The following is a 19,122-nucleotide window of genomic DNA, read 5'->3' on the forward strand; positions in this document are numbered from 1 at the left end:
CGGAGACAACACCCCAGCTACCCCGTTGAGCTTCCCGCAGGAAGGCGAAGCAGCCCGTCCCCCAGGCCGCTAAACCTTCCAAATGTCTCTCTAAGAGGCCCTTATACGTGCAGCCCAGAGATGTGGGGAGCTGCTCTTTTTTGTATTTTTTGTTCTGCCATACATACACATTTTCTATGAAAGAGCAGTTTCCTCAATCTCTGGGCCGTACAGTGCGTGGTCTGGCAGTGAGCTATGCTATGGTAAGCCTTGACCCTTCCATCCTGTTGGCAGTGAGGACTTACATTCTGGGCTTACGTGGGGTGCTGGGTAGGTTACAACTCAACATAACGTTGTAGTGACTGACAGATGGTTACTGATGTAACCCTCATTCCCTGATGGAGGGAACAGAGATGTTATGTCCCCCCTGGCACAACCCTGAACCACCGCTGAACGGCCTGGGCCCTCGTCTCGGCTGCTCAGCATAAACATGAATGAGTGGATGCATGCCTTCATCTTATATACCCGTATGTACGGGGAAGTGGCTCCGCATGCAAATTCCACGCGCCAATTCCACTGCCCGTTTTTTATTACTTGGGGGCTCCCAAGTGAGACCCCACTTGTCAGTCGACATATGGTCTGCGTTCCCTCCAGCAGGGAATGAGGGTAACATCAGTAACTAAGACGCCATTTTACTGCCATTATTTACATAACCCAATGCACAGCACAAATGATGAACAAACATGAGAATTATTTTCGTATAATGATACGATAATAGTTTTTATTCATTCATTTTGGATTCAGTTTGCATTTTTATACTAACAGAAATAAGTTTAAGGTTTTGAATATTTTATTTAATTTCAGTTAAAGTTTTTTTTATATTTCTTTTAATGTTTTAGTTTTAGTTAACTATAATAAACCTAACTCGCATACAGTAGGTGTTACTGTCCAAGTTCTTCCAGCGTACATGGATTTGATTACTGGTCCGTTCGTATCCAGACTTTTTTTTTTATTGATCAAAGTATTATGTTCACATGAGGTAGCCTAAGTTTAATCTCAAAATTGCCTAAATCTCATTATATTCACACTATGAGGTTGCTTGTAAACATAGTAATTGTTGCAATGTTCATCAATTAAGAAACAAATCCAATTTAGCTATAAAGCAGCTCTACAGAAGGCAATAGTATCATTATTCAGCTCAGTGAACAGTTCGGTGTTGATTCAATTCAATGACAGTGTCAATGTTGCAAAGTTCATTAATTATGAAGCGGGAAGCTTGGCGGCTGGCGCTCCCGTTACATTTTAGTAATCATCATAAAAAACTCAAAATTCATCCTGTGAAAACCTTTTTGAAATCGGACATTGCATTACCATGGAAACAGTACTTTAAAACCTTTTAGTGGACTCCTTAAAAAGGTATCAAACTTCTATAAAAGGACTCTATAGGACTTTAAACTTCTTTACACTTTCCTTTTCTGAAGTGCTTTCACTTCAGCAATAATCTGCTGAGTGTCTTCTTTACAAAGAGACCAACCATAACATTCCCAAGCATTAATGAATTACAACCATTTAAGTTTGGATAGTGCATTTTCACGTCTATGCTCAAAAAGGGGGGTGACAGTCAACTGCATCTCACTCACCGCAGAGTGTCGGCGACCTCCACTGCAGGATAACCCCGGCTTCACGGCACTGGGACGTGTAAGCCTCCAACACGTCACACAAACACTCATCCACATTGGACCCGCAGGCGCACAGATCATACACACATGATGCAAAGAACATCTCGGGTGGCACCACCTTATGACAACGCTCAAACACGGGCGACTTCAGCACTGTGCAGCGAGCATTTGCGGTCTTACGGGCAGAGTATCCAGCCTCCTGACACGGATTAATGTTTTTCACATCAGAACACTGAACATTTGAATTTACACTCCCCACCTGCAAGGAAAATGATATTTAACATTAATATTTCACGTTTGAAATATATTAACTAATTACAATACAAGATTGTGTGACTAGCATGCGTTCTTCAGACATGTTGAGCCTTGGTGTTAAAGGGTTAGTTCACCCAAAAATGAAAATTCTATCAGTAATTACTCACCCTCATGTTGTTCCAACCCCGTAAGACTCTCGTTCATCTTCGGAACACAAATTAAGATATTTTTGATTAAAACTTAATTTGTGTTCCGAAGATGAACGAAAGTCTTACGCGGTTGGAACAACATGACTGTGAGTAATTACTGACAGAATTTTCATTTTTGGGTGAACTAACCCTTTAAAAAGGGAAAACCAGGTTTGAAAACGACTATATCCCAATCCCCTTCCCGCATTCTCTACTGTCACATTTCTACTTTTGCTAGTCAACTACAAACCCACATATCATAAACACATACAGCATGAAGATGTTTTAGTGTTTTAACCTTCCAGTTGTTTCCGAAATCTGCTTCAGATTTGGCGATTTGTCCATTGCGAAGTTTCATGTCGTCCTGAGGGTAGTTATTGAAGTTGCCACATAAACCGCACATGTGCTTCTTGTAGGTACCAGGAATGCTAACTTCCACATGAGACCGGCCATTCCATAACACCTTAAATCACAATCATCAAAAAAAAAAAAAAAAAAAAAAAAATTATATAAAATATTACAAATTATTAAAAATAAATGTGAGCAATCCATAGAGATAATGTGGCCTGGAAAGAATTTCATAAAAAATGTTTGAATTCATATTGAAATCTCAATTTTGATCTTTAGCATTTTAGCAAATCTGAGCTCTAGATTACCAGGGTCTTTTTTCTCAGGAGAAAAATCTAAGAAGCAAGAAACTCCCTATATTTCATCTCATTGCAATAAAGAAACACTTCATATTAAGGAGATCTTGTTCATGATGTTTCTTTCCTTTAGAAGATTAAACCCAGAGTGAAACTGTACCTTCAGCCCAACATTGGTGTTTAGGAGGATGGTGTTAGTCTTGCGCTCCAGGTAAACATACGGCTCTTTAAGATACGGCAGGGAGACGGGTTGATAATCAACCTGACATATCGAAGAAAAGGAAAACAAGCAACAATATTTAACACTGATAAAAGTGTCTAAAGAAAAGCTGAAGGTAAATTGATGATTGAGCTCAAGGTTTTCTTAAAATTGGGTTTTACAAAGAAACTGTAAGGGTTCATTAGTTGATGAAAACATGAAAAAAAAAAAACACTTACTAAAAACATTTACCTGCATGTCATGTGACAAAATCAGAGAACTGTAAACAATGCAAATGTGTTTTTTAAACATTGAAATATTAAATTAAAATCTCTGGGATACTTCAAAATAAATATTTTAGGTCAAAGCGGCTTTGGCTGTCATAAACGTTTGAGAATCCCAGATTTAGCTAATTATATCAGCTAAAATCATGTCTGTATGTGTAAGAAAGAAGATGGAACTGCGACAATGACATCATGACTAGTGAATATTCCATCATAAGTGAAAATATAAATATACAAAAAACTATTAAAAATACTATAAAAAAACACAAATAGTATTATGCTATAAAAAGTACATATAGGAAAAATAACATTTGTATGGTGTATGGTGAAAAGCGCACTGTAAAGGCCCGTTAGTGGACGCTAATATATTTATCGTTATAGTTATCATTCTTAGTGTGAACAGGCCTAAACGTATTACCTTGACAATCCAGTCCTGAAACAACTGCACCACAACATCTCCAATAAACACGGTCACTTCTTTAGTCCAAGACACTCCCCGTCGTCCCCGGTCCTCATTAGACACATGGACACTGGCACACACACATACACACACACGTCTGTTTAGACTAATTTTGTGTGAAATTTTTGTGTGAACTATCCCTCTAATGAACAGTATACACTACTCTTCCAAAGTTAGGGTAGATACGTTTTTTTAACAGTTTTGATAAGGTCTCTTATGCTCACTACGGCTGCATTTATTTGATTGAAAAATACAGTAAAAACAGTAATACTGTGAAATATTATTACAATTTAAAATAACTGTTTTCATTCGTAATATATTTTAAAATGCAACTTATTCCTGTGATGGCAAAGCTGAATTTTCAGCATCATTACAGTCTTCAGAAATCATTCTAAGATTCTGATTTGCTGCTCAATAAACTTTTTTATTATTATTATCAATGAAAAAACAGCTGTGCTGTTTAATATTTCTGTTGACACAGTCTGTGATACTTTTGTAATGATTCTTTGATGGACAGAAAGTCCAAAACAACAGCATTTATTTGAAATCGAAATCTTTTTTTGTAACATTTTAAATATCATTAGTCACTTTTGATCAATTTAATGCATCCTTGCTGAATATAGGTATAATTTTACTGACTCTGAATTTTTGAACAGTAGTGTAGATGTGAGTGAGAGAATATTCTGAGCACCTGAAGTCTCCACGCTCACAGTCCTGAGCCAGAACATATGTGCACGTCCCCTGGAAGTTCACCATCTTTCCATCAAATGTTCGATAGTGAGGGTCTCCAAACACAATGCAGGTGGCAGGGTGGGGAATGCAGTGAGGACAACACATTCCAGGAACCAGGGCTGGAGTTTCATCCTACAAACGCACAAATGCTACTGTATATCCAGACGGATTATACCTGAGAGGGGCCCAAAATGTCCTTGTCCTTAATATAGTACCCTGACTTGTGAGTCTGCATGGTTTTTAAAATAAAATTTAAGGCTTTTTAAGACCTGCACGTTTATGGTAAACATCCTAAAATTACTGTAAAAACCATAAAATGACTCTAAAAACAACTTTGCAGTTCAAATACAAGTTTTGATAAAAATGGTTTAAAAGGGCCCCTTATGCCCCTTTTCACAAGATATAATTTAAGTCTCTGGTCTCCCCAGAATGTGTCTGCCCATACACAAAAGAAACATATTTGAAATATATTTTCAGTATATATTTTGGAATATATGCAGATATTTAAAATTGGCCCAATAAATATATTTCTCACTTAACATCATATATTTTTGTTATATTTCAGAATATATTTCAATGTATTTGGAATATATGCCACATATATTTTGACACTTTTGGGGACCCATACAGAAAAAAATACATTGAAATATATTCTGAAATATAACAAAAATATATGATGTTAAGTGTGAAATATATTTATTTGGCCAATTTCAAATATTTGCATATATTCCAAAATATATACTGAAAATATATTTCAAATATATTTCTTTTGTGTATGGGTGTGAAGTTTCAGCTCAAAATACCCCACATATCATTATTATAGCTTGTGAAATTTGCCCCTATTTGCCGTTTTCATGTAGACTGGGTAAACCCAGCCCGATCTGCCGGATATTTGATTTCGCCCTGCAGCTCAGGCTGGAAACTTGTACATTCTTCTATCCTGCTTACGTTACAAATTTGCGGAGACCAATCACAAACTGGTTTATCCGCCTGGCACGCTATTGGCGGGTTTAATCCAATCCAATTCCTCTCAACGATGGTCAATGGCTTCTTTAGTTTAGCAAACAAATCGCTCGAGTGGGTATAAATACCACTCACTTTCATGTTTTTTTTGCACAACCTGCAAAAATCGCTCAATGCCATTGCTGCTTCTGCAAACCGCTGATCAATGCTACAAAACAACACGTTTGTTGACACGTTTCCTGCCTGGAGTTTTCGCTGCAAAGTACGTCACCCGGATCGTTGGTCTGATTGGTTGAAAGACTATCCAATTGCGTACAGTCATTTGAACTATGCCCAGACTGCCCAGACTAATGTTCAGTCTTAAAAGATTGAGCTTGGTCTGGTGATAGCCAGACTAGTTTTCGTGTGTTCCTTTAAAAGCAAATGAGCTGCTGCTCTCAGCAGCCTTTCCAGAAGAGGAACCTTTACCGAACCTTTACAGCTCATGCTTCGGATAGTCCAGCAACAGCAAAACTGGAGATTGTCACGCCCATAATCCAGAAATTTTCACTAACAGTGTTCAACCTTAAATGTTCAAACCGGAGCCGGACACAGATGGAGGGATTTGGGAAGAGGTTACAACTTCCTATTTTCCTATTTTCCTACAGCGAGGAAACAGAAATGGCAGACTGCTGCGGATCACTCAGGGCGTTATCTATGCTAACGGCAAATCGTCACTAGTCATGGACAGGGCTTCTGGAACTGCTTGTTTGGAGAGACTGTTTATGATTTATGGATATTATATAAAAAAGGAGTGGTTGGACTGTTACCATTATAGGCTGGTTGTTTACACACACTGTGGAAACATCTTATTAAAGTGAATTTTGCATAATAGGTCCCCTTTAAAGTCTAAAATGTAAAGTTTATAATTTTATAAATCTTGCTTTTAAGAAAAGGGATGAGTAAAATATGAATATATATAATATTCTAGAACCATATTATTCAATTTAAGTCCTGTTAAAATGGTAATTAAGACCTTTCTTCTCCCATTTAAGATATGTAAGACTTTTCATGACCTTAAAATTGATAAAAACTAAAAGTATGACTTTTTAAGGACTCACAGGGACCTACATTTAAAGCCTGTCGACAAGTTTCAAACTATGTGAAGTCCTCACTAATATAACCTCAAAGGTGCATGTCGTCATCTTACCGAGGCACACGTGAGCTTTGGGCATCTCTGGGTTTGGCAGTGCACGTCTCCGTTCACACAGGTGCAGGTCGTACACACGTCCACCTCCCAGTGGTCATTGGGGCTGTACAGCTGTCCCTCATACACACACTGTGCACCAGTGTCTATGGAGTGCACTACAGTTGTGATGCCTTTGCACTCTAGACAGCACTTCCCAGGGTTCTTCACTTTGACTGATCCATCCGGACAATCAAGAGGAGGACACTCCTGCAGATCACACTCGATGTGCCCTTGCTAAAACACACACACACACACACACACACACACACACACACACACACACACACACACACACACACACACACACACACATGAGTTACTTAAATTGTGCTTACTACTGCATTAAACAATCAATAAATGTGTAAAACTTTTGGTGAAGATGCGATTCTGTTGGACATCAGAGTTTGGTTCGTTTGCTTGATGTGAGATTTGTTTAGCCTAGCATTCTTTAGCAAATCATTCACATATTGATTCTAATAAACTTATTACAATTATATCTGATGAAATAGTACGATCATCATTACAATGCTATAAATAGCTGGTATGCTAATTCCCTGTTTCTATATTGGGATGCCCATCCTGAGGTAACAATAGATTGCGTCAGCTCCAGTTTGGAATCAGCCTTTGCAATGATTTAAGTTGCCGTAGACAATTGTGAAGACTTTCGACCCAGCTAGCAAAAATATGTTCTTAGAAAGTTTTGATAAACATTGAAGTTAACTAACCACATTAAAAATTATTTTATAGCTGTATATAACTTTCATATGAACATTGCTTTGAAACGCTCATCTCTGACTGATAGCAGAATACTTTTGTAACATTGAAAACATGCATTTGAAAAGCTGCTTTGAAACTATTCGTAGGCCTATTGTGAAAAGTGCTACAGAAATAAACTTCAATTGACATCATAACAACAACTTCCTGATAAAACTTACAAATAACTTAAAACCATCAAAAATACGTTTTTTAGTTCCCTCACATTGCAGATGCAGGTGATACACTCATTCTCCTGGTCTGTCCATCTCTGTCCGCTTAGTACGTGGGTTTTGTCGCCCTCTAATACACACTCTGAGACAAACACATATTCAAGTGAGCACACATACACTGTAAGAAGTGGCGTTGCATTATTTCTGATAGCGAGACTGTACCGTCACAGACGGGGCAGCAGGAATCAGGGGGTGTGTGCTGATAATCCGGAGGGCAGCTGAGAGGAGGGCAGCCTTGATGAATACACGTCCACGTCAAATCCTAAACACACACATAAACGTCATTCCATATCAATGCACAATGGCTTTACAAAACAGCAGTGCTTTAGATACCTTGCACTGACAGGTGAAACACGGATCATCAGTGGCTAACACTTCATTACCGATCAGTGCATCTGTGCAGTTACTGAGGGGCTCTGAAACACAAACCACAAGAATTAAACAATCAGTGATTCAACTGTATGATAAAGATTTGAAAAGACTTCTTTAAAGAGTCTTATATAAGTTATTTTAATAAATGTTAAAGATCTTAGTCAGAATAAACACCATATTTTGATGTAATTAAAGTCTGTCATAAATACAGTTTGTTCAAAATGTTGCATTTTTGAAGTTGAGTCTTTATAATTTAGCTGCAAAATACTGAAAATATGTCTGACCTAAAAAAAAAATCAGTGTAGGCAATTAAAATTGGTTTTAATTAGACAATGTACATTATTTAAATCCCTTAAAATTTCTTTTTGCTCATCTCAAATGAAATATGGCATATAATACGATCTATTTTCAACAGGATCTACAGCTCATTATAGCAAAATAAACAGGGTTATTATCCCACGGCTTTAAGAAATACATGATTCTTATATTGAATATACAATATCCCACTCATTCAAAAAAATAAACAAACAAATAAAAAAATGGACATATGGACATGATATACACACACATTTTTACTAATATAATATTTATTAATATTTTAATTAGCTTTTTTTTATTTAGTTCTAACTTTAATTTAAAGTGTTAGTAATTTTTTCATGTGCTTTTGTAAAAAAAATTAAAATATGTCTATTTAGCTTTTTATTTCAGTTTTAGTTTCATTTATTTTAATACTTCACTTATTTATTTAAGTTAATTGCCAGATGATTTATTTCAGCTTTATTTCAACAACCAAAAACATTTTTTTTTATAGTTTTAGTTAACATGATAACAACACTGATAGTGATTTGACTTGTAATTATTTGGGCAAAACTTTACAATAAGGTTCAATTTGTTAACATTAAGTACTGTATTACAAACTAACAATAAAATTATATAAATGTTAATGTATAAGGAACAAACAACATTTATAAATATGCTTTTGCTCTTTTTTACTTTGTTTTTGTAAAGTGTTACCAATTAATTTATTATGTGAGAAGAAAAAGACTATAGAGTTAAATGAGAAACACGAAACTAGCACAGCAATGTAGAAAATCTGTTCACAGCACTGTTCATACTAACGTGCACAGACAGGGCAGCAGGAGTCAGAGACGCTGTATAGGATATTGTGTTTAGGACAGTCCACCAGACTCGGGCACTGCTTCCTATAGCAGCTCAAGTGCTGTTTCCCGTCCGGCATCACCTACAACACATAAACACACCGTAAAGCAAGCAAACCAACATATGCGCACAAAATGTTGTGATGAGCCATACCTCACAGGTGCAGATCTGACAGTGGTCACCAGAAGGGTGGAAACTCTCTCCAGGGCCGTACACACGGCCTTCAAACACGCAGTCTGACAGAAGAAAAACACATTTAAAACATTAAACTTCCAAAACAACACTATGCATGCACAAAACTGTTTGTAAGGATTGTAGTTGTACCTGCACACACTGGGCAACATTCTCCTGGCACGCTGATCTGGTTTAGACAGGTGGAGAGACATTGGACCTTCGAGCAGGTGGTCACTCCATTCACACACATACAGGACATGCAGGGACCACTGGATGGAAACCAGGTACTGCCTTCAATGTGCTCAGCGCCATCATAAAAACAGCCTGAAAGAGAGACAGCTCGGTTTAGTAGCACTTATTTTAGTGGGATCTTATTTAAAGGGATAGTTTATCCAAAAAAGAAAATTCTTCCAAAAAAAAATCCAAATCCATCTTCGGGAACACAAATGAAGACGCTTTTAATAAAATCGGAGATATTTCTGTCCTTCCACTGAAAGTCTTTGAAATGAGGTTTGTTCATTTCAAAGACTTTCAGTTCATCATATAAAGCGATTGTGATATTTCAGAATACTTGGATTAAACCCAAGATTCATATGGATTTATTTTACCATCTCTTTATGAACGTTTTGAGTGAATAGACTTTCAATGGAGGGACAGAAATCTCTCAGATTTAATTAAAAATATTTTCATTTGAATTACACAGATGAACGAAAGTCTTATGGGTTTGGAATGTGTGGTGGATTTTTAATGAATAAAATAGTAAACTGTATATTAAACTAACCACATTTCTAACATCTAACCTTATTTCTCTTTTTAGGCCTAACATGCTAACACTTAGAAACACAATGTACTAAAATGTTCTGTCCTGTGTTTTTGAATGTGGTATGTTGTGTTGCCATACCCCTTTGACTTTGGTTGTGTGAGTGTAAAAATAACAAATTTGGGAAATGAAACTAGACAGATGACTAAGTTTGAACCTTGTGAATAACAATGAAGTAATCATTAAAACAAAGTTTGCTTTACCTAGTAACAGAAGGGTTTGTCTATGAAAACCAATCAAATTGTGGGGAATTTTTGCCATACCTCCTTATTCTATAAAAACTGTTGTATTTTTTTAGCTGCTGGGATTCTCAATGGAATTTGTCTGAGATCCTCCGGCCTTGCTTCTTCTTGGGGGGAGATTCTCTGAGAACTGATCAAGAGATCCTCCGGCCGTGATTAAGGCATTTAGAGGACATTTACTGAAGTCTGTTTGTCGATTATTCCTGTGCAGGAAGTAAGCTAGTTAGGGGAACAGGTTTTAGCACCCAGCCGACGTTGATGTGTAGACGCGCTAGGGTATAAGATTGATTAGCACCCAGCTGACGTCGATGTGTAGACGCGCTAGAGTATAGGATTGATTAGCACCCAGCTGACGTCGATGTGTAGACGCGCTAGGGTACAGGGTTAGACTCGGCCGACTGTAGACGCACTAGAGTATAGGTTTGATTAGCACCCAGCTGACGTCGATGTGTAGACGCGCTAGAGTATAGGATTGATTAGCACCCAGCCGACGTCGATGTGTAGACACGCTAGAGTATAGGATTGATTAGCACCCAGCCGACGTTGATGTGTAGACGCGCTAGGGTATAGGTTTGATTAGCACCCAGCCGATGTCGATGTGTAGACACGCTAGGGTATAGGGTTAGACTCGGCCGACTGTAGACGCACTAGAGTATAGGTTTGATTAGCACCCAGCTGACGTCGATGTGTAGACGCGGTAGGGTATAAGATTGATTAGCACCCAGCCGACGTCGATGTGTAGACGCGCTAGGGTACAGGGTTAGACTCGGCCGACTGTAGACGCACTAGAGTATAGGATTGATTAGCACCCAGCCGACATCGATGTGTAGACGCGCTAGAGAATAGGATTGATTAGCACCCAGCTGACATCGATGTGTAGACGCGCTAGAGTATAGGATTGATTAGCACCCAGCTGACGTCGATGTGTAGACGCGCTAGGGTATAAGATTGATTAGCACCCAGCCGACGTGGATGTGTAGACGCGCTAGGGTACAGGGTTAGACTCGGCCGACTGTAGACGCACTAGAGTATAGGTTTGATTAGCACCCAGCCGATGTCGATGTGTAGACGCACTAGAGTATAGGATTGATTAGCACCCAGCCGACGTCGATGTGTAGACGCGCTAGGGTATAGGTTTGATTAGCACCCAGCCGACGTCGATGTGTAGACGCGCTAGGGTATAGGGTTAGACTCGGGCGACTGTAGACGCACTAGAGTATAGGTTTGATTAGCACCCAGCCGACGTCGATGTGTAGACGCGCTAGAGTATAGGATTGATTAGCACCCAGCCGACGTCGATGTGTAGACGCGCTAGAGTATAGGGTTAGACTCGGCCGACTGTAGACGCACTAGAGTATAGGTTTGATTAGCACCCAGCTTACGTCGATGTGTAGACGCACTAGAGTATAGGGTTAGACTCGGCCGACTGTAGACGCACTAGAGTATAGGTTTGATTAGCACCCAGCTTACGTCGATGTGTAGACGCACTAGAGTATAGGGTTAGACTCGGCCGACTGTAGACGCACTAGAGTATAGGTTTGATTAGCACCCAGCCGACGTCGATGTGTAGACGCGCTAGAGTATAGGATTGATTAGCACCCAGCCGACGTCGATGTGTAGACGCGCTAGAGTATAGGGTTAGACTCGGCCGACTGTAGACGCACTAGAGTATAGGTTTGATTAGCACCCAGCCGACGTCGATGTGTAGACGCGCTAGAGTATAGGGTTAGACTCGGCCGACTGTAGACGCACTAGAGTATAGGTTTGATTAGCACCCAGCTTACGTCGATGTGTAGACGCACTAGAGCATAGGATTGATTAGCACCCAGCCGACGTCGATGTGTAGACGCGCTAGAGTATAGGATTGATTAGCACCCAGCCGACGTCGATGTGTAGACGCGCTAGGGTATAGGGTTAGACTCGGCCGACTGTAGATGCACTAGAGTATAGGATTGATTAGCACCCAGCTGACGTCGATGTGTAGACGCGCTAGAGTATAGGATTGATTAGCACCCAGCCGACGTCGATGTGTAGACGCGCTAGGGTAGACCCCGAAGCCGCCGCCAGGCGCCGCCATTTGCGCCATTTAGAATTTCAGCCGCCGCCAGCCAATAATTTCGTAAGCCAAATTGAGCCGCCATCTATGGAAGCTTGTTTCCGCCACAAAATAAAAAAAAATAAAAGATAATTGCGACTTTTTATCTCACAATTGCGAGTTTACATCTCGCAATTCTGACTTTATTTCTCAGAATTGCGAGATATAAAGTCAGAATTGCGTGTTTTAAAGTCGCAATTGCGTGTTATAAAGTCAGAATTCTGAGATATAAAGTCAGAATTGCGTGTTATAAAGTCAGAATTCTGACTTTTTTCTCGCAATTGCGACTTTATATCACGCAATTCTGACTTTATATCTCAGCATTCTGACTTTATATCTCAGAATTCTGACTTTATATCACGCAATTGGGAGATATAAAGTCAGAATTGCATGATATAAAGTCGCAATTGCGTGTTATAAAGTCAGAATTGTGAGATATAAACTATTCTGAGGTAAAAAAAAAAAAAGTTCGTCTTTTTTCCCCCCCTTAGAATTGGACTTTATATCTCACAATTCTGAGAAAAGATGTCAGAATTGCGAGATATAAACTCGCAATTATGTGTTATAAAGTCAGAATTGCGTGATATAAAGTCAGAATTCTGAGATATAAAGTCAGAATTCTGAGATATAAAGTCAGAATTGCGTGATATAAAGTCGCAATTGCGAGAAAAAAAGTCAGAATTCTGACTTTATAAGACGCAATTGCGACTTTATATCTCGCAATTCTGACTTTATATCTCAAAATTCTGACTTTATATCACGCAATTCTGACTTTATATCTCAGAATTCTGACTTTATTTCACGCAATTCTGACTTTATATCTCGCAATTATGAGAAATAAAGTCAGAATTGCGAGATGTAAACTCGCAATTGTGAGATAAAAAGTCGCAATTATCTTTTATTTTTTTTATTTTGTGGCGGAAACAAGCTTCCATAGCCATCTGATAAAGTTTGGCTGAGCCGGCTAGAATTATTTGCATCAAATAATAATTATATCACATAGAGACATACACACACGAAATATATAAACAATACACGAGATCTATTTTCCCACTGTATTCATAACAGCAGTCTTGTGCTCGTTGCTACGATACACAGACTCACAGTGAACTGACGACCAATTAAAATTGCTCGTTTTCCATACAGAAGAAGCAATGCATTTTTTTCTCGCACTGGGGTGAAATGGCGGAAAGAAGCAAGCAAGGTAATTTTGATCTCACTTCTCACATACTTTCCTAATTCCTACTTACTTTTTTTTTTTTACTTAGGCCTAACGTTACCCAGACTTTTGTTAAATCTTCAGGGCACGGTTGCACAAACACCTGAAACAAAGATTGACGTTATGAACCAAATATTCTGGAGCGGAGAGATTTATAGCACTGAACGTGATAACGTTATTACTGCAGTAACAAACCACCGTTTCTAATTCACGACGCATGCTTCAGTGTACATTGAAGTGAAATGTGCAAATCTTTGTCCATAATAATACTGATAACAGTGTGTGTTTATATTAAGGCGAGACACGGCAGGCAAAAACATCGTTTTTTTTTTTTTACTGGTCAATTTTGAGATTTTTGGATATTTGTCTTCAAATTCATGTCTTCTTTCAGACTTGTGGTGAAAAAAAGTCCGAAATACACAGTAGGTCTTTACTTTACAACACTTCGTCTGTTTGCGTCTGTAGATTTCTCATACATTCAACAAAAGTTTGCGTTCTTAATCAACATACTTCTCCGCGATCTCTTCCGTCACCCTCTCATCACATGCATCGTTAGGCATCTCTCTCTCTCTCTCCTGTACAATGCTGTCAGATCCAAATATGGTCATTTCCTTTTTATCAGCAACCAATCTTGAAAGTAAAAAAGACTGAATGCGCGATTTCATTGGCTGATGATAAATCTTTAAAGCCCGTTTTCTCAAAATGACCTTTCTCTCATACTCCAAGTCCGAAATCTCCACTTCAGTAGTACCTAGTTATATTATGAAGACATTTACAGAGGGATTTGTAAATATATTATTCCTAGCCTGATATATATAAAATTTTATTCCAAAAAACATGGCTTCAGCCATTTGCAGCTATGAAAAGTTTGGCGGCTGCAGCAGCCATTTAGGTTTTGGCTGAGCCGGCCATTATTCTCAAAACAAATGGCTTCGGGCTCTACGCTAGGGTACAGGGTTAGACTCGGCCCACTGTAGACGCACTAGAGTATAGGATTGATTAGCACCCAGCTGACGTCGATGTGTAGACGCGCTAGAGTATAGGATTGATAGAGCTCGGGCGTAGACGTTATGGAATGATGCATTGTGGGTAACCGCGGCCATTTTAGAGGCAACGCAGAAGAGTTCGGAATAAAATAATAGCGTAGCCGACCGGTCTCCACCGGCACCGAGAAAGAAAGAGAAAAAGTTATGGGCCGTGACAAAAAACGTTGGCTATACCGTATACTGATAAACTTAATAATGAAGCCAAACAACGCTACTTAAAAAAAAAAAAAAAAGATTCGATCCCTATGAATAAAGTCTGGAGTAGGCTAATACCTAAGCCTCAGTTTCCCTGATATTTTCCTACCTGGTCTGTGGAGTAGCGCTTACACCTCCGATCCAGAGCCGGATTTACAATTTCCTGTGCCCTCGGCAACAACATTCACACACACATTTTAATTGTTTAATAAACAAATGGTTTTTATTTTGTCACATTTGGCTGCAAAGATGAGGTTGACGATGCTGATTGGCATTCTTCGCTGTAATGAACGCGCCAGAGAGAAATGCAAATTGCATACGGATTAACTTGCATAAGCAGAGAGCTGTCTGTTTTCTTTCGTTTTTAATTGTTTGTTTAAAAGTAGACACTTTTAGAAAAGTAGAAACTTGTTACTGGAGGCTCACTTGCAGTTCACAAATGGATGAGTGCAAGATCTACAGATCTACAAAGTAAACGCGGAGAAAACAATCGTTCGCACCGTTAACCAAGCATCACACTTGTCAGATTCTGTGAGCTACGAAGCTTGTCTATGCGGGTTTGTTACACTTCAGGAGTAATTTATCATGCGTGCAATAATCCACTGTTTTCGTCCGGTAGTATACTGACGACCAGCGGCGACCCAAGCCATTCGACGCAAATAGGGAAAACTAATATGATTTATGAGGCGTTTGCCCTGTCGATCATGAGACTGATTACAGCAGTTCACAATACAGCAATACTGAACCATTTTCCAAAAAATAACCTAAATTAATGACCAAATGATCAACGTTACCTACTGCCTACTATACGCTACTATACAGTACAATCTACTTCCGTACCGTGATTCCCACAATGCATTGCGGCGTGACGCAACGATCCCGAGCTCTATTAGCACCCAGCCGACGTCGATGTGTAGACGCGCTAGAGTATAGGATTGATTAGCACCCAGCTGACGTCGATGTGTAGACGCGCTAGAGTATAGGATTGATTAGCACCCAGCTGACGTCGATGTGTAGACGCGCTAGGGTACAGGGTTAGACTCGGCTGACTGTAGACGCACTAGAGTATAGGATTGATTAGCACCCAGCTGACGTCGATGTGTAGACGCGCTAGAGTATAGGATTGATTAGCACCCAGCTGACGTCGATGTGTAGACACGCTAGAGTATAGGATTGATTAGCACCCAGCTGACGTCGATGTGTAGACGCGCTAGAGTATAGGATTGATTAGCACCCAGCTGACGTCGATGTGTAGACGCGCTAGGGTACAGGGTTAGACTCGGCTGACTGTAGACGCACTAGAGTATAGGATTGATTAGCACCCAGCTGACGTCGATGTGTAGACGCGCTAGAGTATAGGATTGATTAGCACCCAGCTGACGTCGATGTGTAGACACGCTAGAGTATAGGATTGATTAGCACCCAGCTGACGTCGATGTGTAGACGCGCTAGAGTATAGGATTGATTAGCACCCAGCCGACGTCGATGTGTAGATGCGCTAGAGTATAGGATTGATTAGCACCCAGCTGACGTCGATGTGTAGACGCGCTAGAGTATAGGATTGATTAGCACCCAGCTGACGTCGATGTGTAGACGCGCTAGAGTATAGGATTGATTAGCACCCAGCCGACGTCGATGTGTAGACGCGCTAGGGTACAGGGTTAGACTCGGCCGACTGTAGACGCGCTAGAGTATAAATATTATATGACGTAGTTAGGTTTAGGAAAAAATCTACGACAATTGACACTAGGGTGAGTAAATGATGACCGAATTTTCATTTTTGGGTGAGCCAAAGCTTTAAGTCTTATTTAATATCATATAATATTTGCGTTCATTTTTAATGAAGTGTTCATTTTTAATGAAGTGTTCATTTTTTTTAAATATATAAAAATAGTATAACTAAATGTAATAAATTAAATGTATTTTTATGAATACATTTTATTTCATTAAATTGTAATTTTATAATAAAATAAATAATAATAATAATAATTTATAAAGTACTCATTCAAACATAAAAAGGGTCATTCATTAATCTAAGGTATTGTATTCACAACTATAAACACATTACATATGACCACCATGAGTTTAGCATATCTCAGAGATCATTTGTATAAAGAAGTTTTAAAGGTACAGCAGCAAAAGCAAATAGTTTTTTCTTAAGTCTAGGGGTCACAGAAAGGCTGGTCAATTATCATGAAAAACTAAACTAATCCAAAGAAATTTGACTAACATTATAAGTAAATGTCAGGAAAAAAGGCTATATGTCCTATTTTATTTGTCTGTACCTCTGCAGCGGGGACAGCAAGAGCCGGGATCAGTGACCTGATGCATGCAGGTCAGTTTAGCACAATTAGGACCTACACAGCTCATCTCACCGTCCTGAAACACACATTTGTAAACACTGAACCTTTCTATCAGTCAAATCTCATGCTTGAGTCAGGATGAGATGCTAACGACTGAATTTGTGTGTTTTGTGTCCTACCACACAGGTGCAGTTCATGCAGGGTTTAGAGGGGAGGGCCAAGCTCTGTCCTTCTTCATACTCCTGACCTTGTTGAACACATCCTGTGAGGCCAAATAGATCACAGGTCAAACTCAGATCAGATACAGACACAATCATCAAATAAACACAGACTCACAACTAAACAGACAAATATGGAGGCAGATTAGTCTCAAATATTATTCACGCAAAAAAACATGATTCACACATGCGTAGACAATTTCACATGCATGAAACCTAATTCACGTACCCAAAAAAAAATCACGTGCGTGAAATAAATATACATTCACAAAAAGCAATTCACGTGCACAAAATAAAATTATATATTCGTAAAATATATTTCACAAATGCAAAACACAATTCGTAGAAATACAACTGTGCACAAAAACCTTTGAATGTTTAAAATGTACGAGTTAATCCTTGAATGTGAATGTGCAAATCGTCATCCACGTGTGTGAATCGCCTTGGTTGTGTGTGTGTGTTTTTGAGACTTTCCTGGCAGCGCAATCCTCCCTACACAGAGGAGTCGTACTCTTTAGCCAATCAGATTTAAGCTTATCAATCGGCCAATCAGTATCACGTGAGGGCGGGCGTACCGACATGTTACGTCATCAGCTTTCGACCAGTTCATGGCTAAGCAGAGGTATGTGTAATTGATCGTTCATTTCTGTGTTAACTGTTGTTAAAGAAGTTCGAGATCAGTTGAAGCAATAGTTTATGAACTACTGTTTAGTCTACATGTGAACATTAACATTTATTGTTAGTATTGATGGATTTTCATGTCCTGTGCTGTCCACCACACATTCATGTATGTAGTGAAGTGCATATGGAGACATCTCTTTTGTTTTAAGCTGCATATATTATGTAGTTTTATCGTTTCAGATTTTCGAGACAGATGACTTATGAAGATGCAGACAACCAGTATTGTGATCTTACCATTCCTACTGTAATTCTTTTTAAAACAGTCATGTTGCAAGCCATCCATTTTGACAGTTGTTTCAACAAGAGGTTTAAAGTGATGCATTGTTACTGTATTCATTTGTCTCCTGCAGACTATATGTAACCTGGTCTAGGAATAAAGCACTGCTATTCAAGCATTATTAAATGTTCTTGTCAGAATTAAAAGATTCAAAGTTTAAATTTAAAAATGTACAAAGTTTCCGAATCCTTTGAGAATAAAATATACATAAAATGACTTGATCATGTTTAATGTCCCTGTTACATATGAAGATCATGAACTGACAATCTTAAGTATGAAGCACAACATTCAGTACAGAGAAATATACGTCTCTTCCAGAGTTGTGAGATCTAGTCAGAGTCTTCTTTGCTTTTAAAATATATAAATATAAGTGCAATACATCAAGTGAAAAGTTAACAAATGAACTGTGTTCAATCCAGTCATCAACCTCTCTGTTAGGACATATTTAAAACAGTAAAAACCTATAGTACAAGAGGTGCAGACAGAGGACGTGGGAGATTAAGTGATGGTATTTGAATAGAGTTTACTGAGTAATCTTAGTTGCATAATCTTAATGACCTCCCTATGATAAGTACCTTTGTCTGATCAGCATAAAATCAGATTCGCCTGTTTTACTAGGCAAAGTAAAATGAATGCTTCACAACATTGTCCTGTGACACTAAACATCTTGAGATGACAATACAGCACAAAACATAAGTGAATGTTGAATTTATTGGTAACACTTT

The 19,122-nt window shown here is 38.8% G+C and overlaps 1 protein-coding gene across 1 annotated transcript in view; it reads right to left on the minus strand.

Annotated features, from left to right (window-relative positions):
• kcp (kielin cysteine rich BMP regulator) overlaps positions 1-19,122 on the minus strand; it is a 62,053-nt gene that overhangs the window by 2,770 nt on the left and 40,161 nt on the right. The window contains exons 37-50 of the mRNA XM_081371854.1: positions 17,401-17,483; positions 17,204-17,297; positions 9,452-9,625; positions 9,281-9,363; positions 9,089-9,209; positions 7,931-8,013; positions 7,760-7,859; positions 7,591-7,679; positions 6,573-6,845; positions 4,380-4,552; positions 3,647-3,758; positions 2,906-3,007; positions 2,400-2,564; positions 1,620-1,917 (exon numbers count right to left, since the gene is read on the minus strand). Coding sequence (XP_081227980.1) covers positions 1,620-1,917; positions 2,400-2,564; positions 2,906-3,007; positions 3,647-3,758; positions 4,380-4,552; positions 6,573-6,845; positions 7,591-7,679; positions 7,760-7,859; positions 7,931-8,013; positions 9,089-9,209; positions 9,281-9,363; positions 9,452-9,625; positions 17,204-17,297; positions 17,401-17,483 — 1,950 coding nt within the window. The remainder of the gene's footprint in view (positions 1-1,619; positions 1,918-2,399; positions 2,565-2,905; positions 3,008-3,646; positions 3,759-4,379; positions 4,553-6,572; positions 6,846-7,590; positions 7,680-7,759; positions 7,860-7,930; positions 8,014-9,088; positions 9,210-9,280; positions 9,364-9,451; positions 9,626-17,203; positions 17,298-17,400; positions 17,484-19,122) is intronic.

The sequence above is a fragment of the Scardinius erythrophthalmus genome (genome assembly GCF_964197995.2).
Source record: "Scardinius erythrophthalmus genome assembly, chromosome: 8".
Lineage (NCBI taxonomy): Eukaryota > Metazoa > Chordata > Actinopteri > Cypriniformes > Leuciscidae > Scardinius > Scardinius erythrophthalmus.